The sequence below is a fragment of the Berghia stephanieae genome, chromosome 9 (assembly GCF_034508935.2).
Source record: "Berghia stephanieae isolate SIO BIC M18660-M18661 chromosome 9, UCSD_Bste_1.3, whole genome shotgun sequence".
NCBI lineage: Eukaryota > Metazoa > Mollusca > Gastropoda > Nudibranchia > Aeolidiidae > Berghia > Berghia stephanieae.
The window spans coordinates 42164350-42176849 of record NC_088368.1 but is presented as its reverse complement, the minus strand read 5'-3'; the positions used below and the strand labels follow the sequence as shown (position 1 = coordinate 42176849).

General features: G+C 36.4%; 1 protein-coding gene across 1 annotated transcript in view; it reads left to right on the top strand.

The window, feature by feature from the left end:
* The first annotated feature begins 12089 nt into the window (after window positions 1–12089).
* The window catches only part of LOC144979244 (nose resistant to fluoxetine protein 6-like), a 14463-nt gene continuing 14052 nt past the window's right edge, over window positions 12090–12500 (top strand). Inside the window, exon 1 of the mRNA XM_078925853.1 lies at window positions 12090–12500. This exon is cut by the window's right edge and continues 531 nt beyond it. Coding sequence (XP_078781979.1) covers window positions 12090–12500 — 411 coding nt within the window.

The window sequence follows — 12500 nt, the reverse complement described above, 5'->3', positions numbered from 1 at the left end:
ACGCCCAATTTTTTTTGGTGGGTTTTTGTCAAAATGTAAAAAAAGTCTTTGTGTACGTTACCCGCAGATCCGATTTGCCGTCTCCGGATGGCTTGAAATTTACAGACTTAGCATAATGCATATGTGACCCACCGTGTCAAAGCGGTATTATGTTGGGATACACTAGGTTAGGGAAAATGAACTTATATCCACAAATACCAAACTTGGGTTTACTTTCTCTACGTCATGGTGGAATATAAATACTATTTATTGCTTTGCAAAATCTTCTAAGGTCCGATTTCCCATCACTCTATCTCTAAATTTACATTTTTGGGTTATGAATCACCCCGACATAATACCGTTTTGAGACGGAGGGTCACATATATCATGATCAGGCCTTTGAACTTGATTATTTTGATGATTCCACACTACTTTTACCACGGTTCAGAAAATAGTACAGTCGAAACCAGATAAACCGATATGTGTAAGCAACCAAGTTATCTCGTTTGGCTTAGGTGCGGCTATGTGGTCTAGTGGTATGACAATCGCTTTTGGATCGGAAGGTCCTGGGTTCGAGCCTCGCTCGGAGCATAGTTGAGTCCTTGGAAAAGGCTCTATACTCATATTCTCTCACCGTACTCAGGTGAAAAATAAGTACCTGGCCGTTATCAACGTTTTCTTTGTCGGAAAAAAAATGTAACATCGCCTAACAGGTGTCATGTCTCGTTCTACATGTTACGTGTTGCTGTTGGACAGGGACCCTTTGTAAAGCGCGTTGAACACGGTTAGTAGATATTGCTCTAAATTAATGCTCTAGCTTTTTAGGTGAAGCGTGGACAGTGATTTTGAAGAAAACTTGATTTGAAAGCTTTTAGATAAGGTAGAAAGAATTAAACGTGGAATCTTTTGGGTCTGGGCCCCTTCTTTCAGCAAAAACGAAACAATAACAATGTCAATGATTTTTAGCAAGAGAAAATTTCTCAATGCGTCTTGTTCGGAGAAACACCATCGCCTGTATGCCATTATTTTCAGTTTAACATTAATAGTGATAAGAAATAAAGAGGGGAGGGGTCGGGGAGAATAAAAGAAACACAACAGCAATATGTATTTTCAGTTTATCAGATTATATGGCTTAACCGTTTTCGGTTCAAGGATTTTTGGTTGAATAGTCCCTAGTTACGTTCAGATATGATATTATTTGAGAAAAGTATTTGCGATATTCCTAGGTAATTTGATGTGAAGAGAGGACCTGGAAAATTGAGTGTGACTGGAAAATAAACAGGAAAGACAGTCCCTGGAAGACGGAGAGCGAAAATTATGGAAAGAAACAGCAAATCCACCAGCGACCCCTAGTAACGTGCTTTAAGCTATATCCACAAACATTGCCCAAAGTGCTTTACCCAGGGGGTCCCAAACCAACAGCGACACTTGAATTGCAGGACCAAAAAATGACGCTTGTTTTGCGAAATTATATTTTTTTTCCACGATGGAAACAAGTCTGTTATCGGCCGGGAACTCATTTTACACCTGAGTTCGATGAGAGAATGAGAGTCAAGAGCCTTTTTCGAGGACTGACCTATGCGCCACTTTTCAGAAGTAAAATCACTCTCGATTCTTATCAGCTTCTCTTGTAAGTTAGCATCGACTGAGAGCACTAATTTGTCTCTATCTCTAATCATTCTCTTTATATATTTGAATTTCCGTTTATCTGCATTTGCCCTAACATCCTTTAGGGATAAATAAAAATGAGAAATTATATTTGCTTTCGAGAATCGAATTGTCTCAAAAACTTAATTGGTTCGTGCACTACAGAATTCCTGGAATTTGTCGAGATCGAGTTCTGGATCATGTCGTTCCTGATTGTTGACAAACTAAACTGCAGCTTCTAATGGTTTCACTCTACTATGAAATGATGATTAATTTATCCAGGACGCAAACTCATGGCCGTAATCGTGTACGGTCGCGAAACCAACTAGAAGTTTCGTGACAATGCAACGTTCAATTAGATGCTCTTGGCTTTCGGGCTTCTTGACCATCATCATCATTGCCTTTTTCACCCTGAGTTAGGGTATAGGCCACAGACAAACAGTTTCCATCCTTCTCTATCCCGAGCTTTTTTTTATCTCATCCCAGGTCTTACCACTTCTCTGTATATCAGCTTGTTTAATTCTTGTCCATGTTCCTCGTGGCCTTCCCCTTGATTTTCTGCCCTGAGGGTTCCAGTCCAATACTTTCTTTGTTATAGTTGAGTCATTATTTCTAAGCGTGTGTCCAATCCACCATAACGATTACATATTAGACAGATGGCAATCCCCAATGACGAAGTGATTGTGACGTGAAGCAGGCTCTCCACCAATGTTTCCTCTTGCTGACTGAAAAGTTTTGCAACTTCTCCTCCCAGTTTCGAGGAGTCGATGTCCCCTCCCCCTCGAGGGATTGACTTCGTCAAACCGAATTCCATCTCATACACATCCAAGACTAAACTTCTCCCTATAATCTAGTGCGAGCTTTGAGATCCGGTGACTCTCTATTGCTTAACGTAAGGGCATTTTTCCAACAAATCTAACAGTAAATCTTTATTTATCAGTGTCCCTCAGTTATGGAATGGATTTCAAGTTGTTGTCACCAGCTTACTCGGAAGACTGTTGCGTTTCTCTATCTTCCGGGAAAATCCTTCGAGATGAACCCGATATGTAAGGCGGCGGGACCTGTGTAATCCCCAGGTACTTTGGATTCGGCTCATACGGGAGAAGCTGGTCCCCGACAAGAACGTTCAGTTCACTGGTATGCCAGCCACTGCATTTGTGGAATGCTCCTGATATGCCTCAAGCACCCCCACTAGTACGTCAAGGTGATGATACATTAGGGTAGCCTCCCTTTTCTTGAGATAATCGAAATATTATTTGGGACCGATGTTAAAGGGACGATATCTAGATTAACATTAAAGCTCAATTTTATACTCGTTATTTCCCTTGTTTTGATACTTCTGACGTGGTTTTGAGGATATATTTTCCTTTCACAAGAAAAACCATCTACCACCGTGTTAATCTTTACGACCATTTAGAGAAACAGATATATTGACCTGAATGAAGACACAAGGGGGAAGGATCAGATTTATATTCATAATGAAACAATGTAGACTTTTATGGCGTAAAGACGGGTTATCATGCCTAAAATGGGAAAGCTCTGCAGGGGGTGCAACACTTTTATATTGACACGAAAACAACTCTCATTAGTAGTGAGGGAAATAGCCATATCAAAACAGTTTTCCTCTTTAACTTTAACACCTATAGATAGAATGCGCTTGGCCAAGGAGTTCACAACATTGCCATCCGGAAGTATAACGGACCAACACACAAACTCTGTGTAACCATGAACTTTTATAGTCTGGTTAGTACAGTTTATTGAGAACAACTCACAAACGCGGATGGCAAAAACAATAACAAAGGCCTGAGTGACGTCATTTGCATACTATCTATAGATAGAATGCGGTTGGCCAAGGAGTTCACAACATTGCCACCCGGAAGTATAACGGACCAACACACAAACTCTGTGTAACCATGAAATTTTATAGTCTGGTTAATACAGTTTAGTGAGAACAACTCACAAACGCGGATGGCAAAAACAATAACAAAGGCTTGAGTGACGTCATCTTCGAACTATCTATAAAAATCTACTCTATAACCGCTGTCATAAAATTAGAGATTTTACACTGTTAAATATGTAAACAAGGTACGCACCACAAAGTATGAGATGAATATATCGTTTTTCCAAAATAATCTCGTGCTGACACGGTAGTTCCGGCTAGTGATTATGAGTTCACGTCATACTTTCCGAATAAAAATAATTCGCTTTAACTGTTATAGACCTACCGCCTATGTAGTTTGCAATGAATTTTGAATTTATTATTTATAGCATATTATCTACAACAGGTCGCAATAACCAAAGACTGATATTGAATCCAAAGCTTTAAATCAATTGAACTAGTGCTTAATATTATTGTCAAATCAACAATGAATGCTGTTTTACCTAGAATTTAAAGGTTTTTTAAAAATCCTAGACACTTAAACGATATGGTGCGATACAAAACGAAATATCTATCGGCTCCACTCTTGTACAGCTGTGAAAAAAAGTATTTTTGTATCTATCGATAAGCCATTAAAGAAGATGGCTATGGTTTTGGTATTTCGCAATCAACCATGAAAAGATGGTTATCAAAATGCGTTAGAAAGATCACCAGTGTGGAAAGACGTGGTAGAAAAAGTATCGTAGACAACTTCGATATGGATACAATTCAAAGATGTATGGAGCTAGAAGACCGTAAACAATAATCGGACAAAGGAATGGAGTCTGATAATTCTGACAGAAAAAGGCCCCATTGATTCTGAACAGAGGATCGTTGTTATTCTTGCTGGTGGTGAAGATACTGGATATTTAGAAGAATGCGATGCCATTTTTTATTCTCTGTATTATCTTGACGTGGAGAATATCATTCTGGTGTCAATACAAAAGTGTTTGAAGACTTGCTAAATGCCGTTTGCTGCCTTCCCTCGACGCTACCATTTGGTGGCTCATGATCACTTCAAGGCTCCACCTTTGGCAAATGTAAAAACTGATGTGATTTCATGGCTCCAATCAGACAGCACTACATATTCTGACCATTCATCAAAAGGCTAACTATACTCCTTAGTCAAAAACAAACAAACCAGAAACAGTTATCAAAGCAGACTGTCGATTCAGGGAGTCTTGACACAAATTTGCACGACTTCCCCCATATCACTGTGAGCGCAATCCAATCGAGGTCATTGGTTCTAAGTAGAGGGAAGGATGGAGAGGAGGAACACATAATTTACTTTTACCGACGAGGCAAAAAAAAATATGATATAACAAGGGAAGACTGGGAAAACGGATGATCCAACCTTCGCGAACTGGAGGAAAATTACGTTTCATTGGATAGAGTGATGCTCGAAATCTTTCCGCTATCGTTCCATTTTTCCTTTTCTTCATCCTCGTCATCAGAATGTAATGATTGATGTGTCCAGTCTTTCTTTGTTGTTGTTGTTGTTATTGTTGAACTCATTACATATTTGTCGAAACAATGTATCATAAATTGATGATTTTCTACTTTAGACTAGTCTATATCAAATCAATGTAAGACATCTTTGGCATAAACACAAGTTATATCTAAAAATTTTGCAGTCAAACTAATGTTGGAAGCGCGAAATGGTCAATTGCATTTATAGTTTATATATATATATATATATATATATATATATATATATATATATATATATATATATATATATATATATATATATATATATATAAATAGGGTGCGAGAAAATAAAAGAGAAATAAAAGGCCCCACTTTGAAGATCTGCCATTTAAAAAGTAATAATAGTATTATTAAATAATACTTAATAATACTTTTGACACAATAATAATATATTATTTAATAAAAGCCATGTGAAATTTCTAAAACGTTGAACGAGTAGTTATTATTTTAAAAGACTTTATAATAACGTACCCTAAAAACATCATATCAAAGATGCGTCAGGATTTCAAAAAAGCTCATACGTGATAGGTCGAATCTCCGTTTTGTGCACTACAGTACCGTACGTAGGCGTTTTTTCCACGAAGCAATTGAAAGACAAATATCATCAATAGTTATTCTGTCCCAAGCATCCTGGATTGCTGCTTTCAATTGCTCTTCATCGAATACTTTTTGTCTGGCCTTGTACACAATGTTTGACATTATGGCCTAAATGCTGTAATCCATAGGATTTAAATCAGGGCTCATGGGAGGCCATTCATCTTTAGTTATGAATTTAATGTTGTTTTCCAATAAGAATGTTTGTGTCGATATACTAATGTAGGATGTAGCCCCGTCTTGTTGGAAAAGAATCGAAATATCAGGGTACAGTGTTAAGCAATCTGGTAATAGTTTTTCCTTAAGCATTACCGTATCATTTTGTGAATTCACTTTCGTTGTTTTGGTATCGAGGACATGGACGGTTTTGCCTTCAAACTAGCCCCTCCCGAAACCATATTTTTTTGGAGAACCGATTACTCTCGTGGTAAAGTCTATCCAGTGAAATGTCAGTTTTTCTACTACCGTACACAACGTTATTATGACTTTCTTGCATGTTCAACAGTGGAGTCTTTTTCGTCAGTAAAAATGATATGCTTGACTTCGTTGTGGGTGAATTTGTCTAGTAAAGCTCTTGCTTGTGTTTTGATAAGTGTTAGTGATATTCTTTGAACAGCTATAACTCTTGAACGTTTCATTCATTTTTTTTGGAATTCGATATACTTAAAAACAAGTTGTTATATTCACAGTGTGATGATTTATAAATATGATCATAGTTTTAAAGAGCTCTACTTTGGTGCCTTTTTTTCTCACACCTGATATATATATATATATATATATATATATATATATATATATATATATATATATATATATATATATATATATATATATATGAGCCAAGATCAAAAGGTGCCCGCCTGATACCAGTGTTGAGAAAATTTGAGTTTTGTGTAATTATGGGCTGTTTTCATAGGGTTAATGCTTGATAGTATGAATTGATAGTACGAAGAAGAGATAAAATGAGATAGCTCAACATACGCTGTTCAACAGCATATGAAATAAACAACTTGAAAGTAAAATTTGAATGCAGTTTGGCATGTGCTTAAAACGAGGTCAACGCATCATCTTTTTAGAAAGCATGTAGAAATTAAATGTGATGTTTTAGCTCACATGTTTGAAATTTGACTAATAGTATAGAGTCAAAATTTACTTTTAAACGCAATTGCAGTATATTTCATATCTGATTAAGTTTCATATAGAGTTCTTAAAAGTTGGTGTTGCTTGTGACCTTTGGTGTCATCAAACACAGCACAATACTAAGACTCGACACGAAACTTTAAGGCTCATATTTAATGGTTATAAAATGTTTTATTATGAGAAAAAAGCATAGATTTTCAGTCTGAACTCAAATCTTGGAGTAAATGTATACCGTTTTGCTAATATTGAGGTTTATTGGTTCTCGTGTCATTTGTCACAAGCCACACGGCATGCGTGAACACGTGGAAGTTTATTTCGTTAAATGGCGATTCGCAATTTTGATCCACCCTTCTTACCAGTCTTTGAAGTGCAATAATTTCATTTGCCTTTACAGCTTGGTTCCAGGCTGAAAAGGTAAGTTGAACTTTGGTGTCATCGCTATTTTACATTGCCACAAGCAACACTTGATATTGGATGTTACAAAGTGCCATCAAAAAATTATGTTTTCATCTGTTATTCTATTTACAAATACGATATTATGACATCTCATCGGAGACTGTGATTTTGACCCAATTAATTATTTCCATGTAATTCTATTTTTTTATGTTTCAGGGCTGTATGAATCAAGAAAAAGACAAAACTCAAGCTTTTGACGAATCCAGATAAATAGAAGGTTTGTCAAGAAATTTGATTTGTTTTACTATTAACACACTAAATTACTACAAACAAGCAGATTTGAGCAGTAGGGTGATGTTATCGTCTGGTTACATGAATTCATTACCATGGCTGATATCTATCTAGTGTTTGTGTGACTTCTGGTACTTTTTGTGACCATTGGTGTCATTGGTTAAAATGTCACAGTTGACATTTAAGATTGAAGTTTCTAATGTATTTCTGTTTTCATGTTCTTCAAAGCTTGAAATGTCGTTGAATTCCATTTTAACAGACTGTATTACATTTGTACAGTTGCTATTCTTGATTTATTGAGGCAAAATTGCGTTCTAGTGCCGATTTTGACCCAAGTAATAGCAACAATGGTATTACTAATTTCTAAGTATATTTCCAATTTGAAAGTATTTAGTTTCTTAAAATATTATTGAATTTCATTTTAGAGTAGGTTATTATGCTTTTTTGACTAAAAATAATGATATATTATGGACGAAAGTGTGATTTGGTGTTGCTTGTGACATAAGTAATGGTGTCACCGGTCGTATGTCACAAGTCACATTCAGATGCTCTATTTTCCATGTATATTTCTACTTTTGAAGTCTTTGGTTTCTGAAATATTATTAAATTCCATATTTAACTGAGGTTATTACACTGGTTTGACTGAAATTAATGATATATTGTCGAAATTGCAATTTGGTATTGCTTGTGACATAAGTAATGGTGTCATTGGTTTAATGTCATAAGTGACACAATGTCGCTAAATAAGATATGATTTGGTCACATTTTTTCCCAACATTTTATTCCAAACGTTTCTGAACGTTGCTGGTAATAAGCATATGCAATATTGTTGTTGTTGTTGTTGTTGTTAATGTAAAATCATTTTTATGAAATAATATACTTGCATTCTATGTTGCTTGTGACCGATGACACCAAGAAGCAACCTTTTCTCCAATAGTTGGTAACACTTCTTCTTCTAAGTTCCATGCCTGGTCCAAACTTCGGATACTGCATGAATTATCTCTCTCCATTCCTCCCTGTCTCTTGCCTTTTCAAACAGCTCTTGGATTGTTAGGCTGGTGAAGCCCTTCAGTTGGTCTATGAGTGTTTTTCTTTGTCTCCCCCGGGCGCGTTTACCAGGTATTTTTCCACAACTTGCCAGGTATTCATTCTTATCTTTCCTTACTATGTGTCCGAAAAAGGATAGTTGTCGATCCACTATTAAGGGCATTAGTTTCCTTTGTTGGTATGTTTGTTTTAGCACTTCTTCGTTCGTTTTGTGTGCAGTATACGATATTCTCTGCATCCTTCTCAAGCACCACATTTCAAAAGCTTCAATGTTCTTTTGTGTTTCTGCATTTGTAGTCCAGCTTTCGCATCCGTATAACAAGATTGGCCACACGTAGCACTTCAAGACTCGGAATCTAATCCCGAACGACATCTGTTTGTTTTTCAAAATGTTTCCCAGGTCCATGAAGGCCTGTTTGGCTTGAGTAACACTATTGTACGATAATTGATGTTGATAGTGTCTTATTTTTTATAACTAACTAAATATAGTTTGATACTTAACAAAAATCATTTGGTTATTGAGCTTTTTCTCTTATGTTGGTGTCACTGGTCACAGGTGACACCAGCAACTTATAGGCATTGTTGACGTTATTATGCTGCGTTAGACCGTAATGTTATCTAAAGGACCTCTGATTCATGAAGTACAGAGTTTTTGCTACACATATAGAAACATAAATGGACTAATATGTCACTTTTATTTTGAGAAAAAAAAAATTGGCACCATTTGACCTTGGCACATATATATATATATATAATATTTACATATATGAATACTTAACTTTATAGAACTCAGATTGCATTCTCCCGGTGATTCTATAGCAGATGTCATTTATATGGGTCTTATCTACCTGTATGCCAATTTTCATGCTTTCAACCCGAATTTGCATGGTTTTAGCCTATTCCCCCTTCTATTGTGCGACTTAAAGGACATAAGCGCAAATTCCTATAACGGTGGCATCGTCTAATTGTGCTCACACGACTATGTTATGACGATCGACCCTATCCGCAAAGTCTTTACCGCACTCGTGCACCGTCAAAACCCGCCCGGAAGCTTCGTCACAGCACACCGTTCAACTAGATGCGCATTGTAAACGACTCTTTACTCAATATTTCCCTTCATAACCAGGTGTAAAAACGCATTTTTTTCTCTCTGTCGGGGAAGATACAAATGATGCATAAAGGTGAGGTGAGATCTGAATCAACATAATCTGGAATAAATGTTAGCAAACAAGTAAAGAAAAAAACAAAACAAAAAAAAAAAAAACACACAAAAAACACACTTATGTGATTGTAAATTGTTATTAGTTGCAAATGTACTCGTTATTTCTTTATCTTCAATCTTAATTTTGATTTAAGTACGTGTAAACCGAAGCAAATATCGCCGTCTTGTAGTTGATTTGATTTAAATTGTAATATTATAATCTTATGACAAAATTGCGTGATTTGGCACAGAATTAGAAACATTTGCCGCGTAGATCAAACATGACCCATGTATTCGTACACACACACACACACACACACACAAACACACACACACACATACACACACACACACACGCACACACATTCCTACAAACATATTACATATGTAATGGCTATTAATCTTGCGAATTTGATCCATCTACCAAAGATTAGCTTTTAGTAGCTTATATATAAATTATTCAACATTTTAGAACGAATCCAATCCGAGTACAGAGTACAGTTTTTCTGCCCGTGTAGCTAAATTGATTTCACTTTTCTTACTTTCCCATTTAACATATAGGCACTTGGTGTAAGATAACGATCTGATAAAGTGTGTTAAAAACAGTTCCCGACAAAATATGAATGAAAATAATAATCAAGAAAACATATCCTTAAAAATCAGTTTTCCGAAGACTAACTTTTGGGATGTTATTTTTCGTGTATTTTAAAAATTGTTTTTCCTACTTTGTCTGGCACTTTTTCATGTACACTTTTTCAGATTTTTATCTTATTTACCCTTCATGCGTTCAACTATCTTTCAGAATAAAAATGCATGTGTTTGATTCATGGAATTTTGTAGAATGAAAGACAACATGAAATCGAATATGCTTTATTTTAACGTTGTACTCATACTGTGTGGAATACTCGCACTGTCCGATGGATTTCCTGCAAGAAGAAAAGAAATTAACAAGAATGGGACGTTTCACAAAGGAAGGCAATATGGTGGATATTGGTAGCAGTGATGTCAATGTTGATCTACTGGATGCATATATTTCATACATCAATGCCATTGATAACGATGGTGATGATTTATCCCGTGTAGAAATAGCAAATGAAAATGACCAATCAACAGAATTATCAGGATCGAATCCAAGAGCATCGTTTAAGAAAGAAATAAACTACTCATTATTGAGAAGTACAGAACATTTTGGAACTGGATTTGATGCTAGAGAGAGTGTAATTATGGCGACCAGTGAGAAAGTCTCCGATCTGTTGTCTTTGAACAAATCTGCTATTCTTACTTCGGATGCTTTGGAAACATTTGACTCTAATGAAAGCGATAAAAAACTTCATGAAATTCTGTTTATGATGTCTAACGCCATGTCCTGGTTAAGATCATATCTCAACGATTCATATGATAAAATTCCGAATCCTTCGAAGTGTGTAAACGACACGGTTAGATTAGTTGATGGCGCTCTCTCCAACTTGGGATGGGCTATTCCTTTTATTGATGCCTCAGGAAAACAAGGGCCTTCAGTGACTCTGGGATGGTTAAGTTTTGTAGGAAATTTAGAGCAATGTGAGGATGCGTATGCTCCTCCATTATATAACCCAAGTCATCCAACACCCCAGGAAAAGACAGAATTCCAAGGACAGTATTGCGTATTTAATTTTGAGTTAGTCTTTGATCCGAGAATAAAATCAAAGTTTGGAATTTGCGTCCCGGATTCGTGTTCTCATTCAGAGCTAATATGGCATTCTTCTCAAATTCTACAAAAGTACAAAGCCGATAGCAATATAAATGTAGTTTCTATGGATTGCATTAAGAATGATACCGAAGTCATGACAACTACAATCTTAGCCATAATTCTTATATCTCTTGCTGGAAGTTTAGTCATTCTAGGAACTGCTTACGATTTCGTATATGTACATAACTCGAATGAACACGTACAAAACGGCTCCGGTACAATATACAATAGTTCTACTAATCATGAATCTTCTGCAATTGACTGCAGCACATCAAGAAAATATGATACAATCACTGCATCGCAAAATCAAAGTACATACCGCTCTGACTCCAAACATAAAAGTAGCAATCGCTTGGCACTTCTTTTTAATATCATCATGGCTTTTTCTGCTTATACCAACGGCAAGAAGATATTGTCTACATCACAGAGCTCTGAAGCCATAACAGTTCTTACCGGTATTCGAGTTTTGAGCATGATGTGGGTCATCCAAGGCCACGTGTATTTCTTTGGTCTCCCGTACGCCCAGAATAAACCATCACAGCTTTCAAAATGGATGAATAGATGGACATTTAGCCCTGTTGCCAACAGTTTTTTTTCCCGTTGACACATTTTTTACCATCAGTGGTTTGTTGAACTCCTATCTAATTTTTAAACAAATGAAAAAGAAAGAGAGCTGGAAAATAAATTGGCCCATGTACTATTTCCATCGGATATGGAGGCTAACCCCTGCTTACGTGGCTGCTCTCATTACAACTCAAGGTTTAGGACAGTATTTTGGAAAAGGGTCTATGTGGGAAAATCAACAACCCTTCGATAAACAATACTGCGATGACAAATGGTGGAAAAATATGCTGTACATTAACAATTTTGACTATATGTGGAAATCGTGCATGCCTCATTGTTGGTATTTGGCTGCAGATATGCAGTTTTACGTTATAAGTCCTTTGCTTTTGATACCTTTCTTCTTCTATCCAATGGCTGGTATGGGGATTTGTGCTATTTCCATTCTTGCGTGTTCCATTACCACTGGCGTGCTATCGTCAAAGAATGACTGGGTCCTGACACTA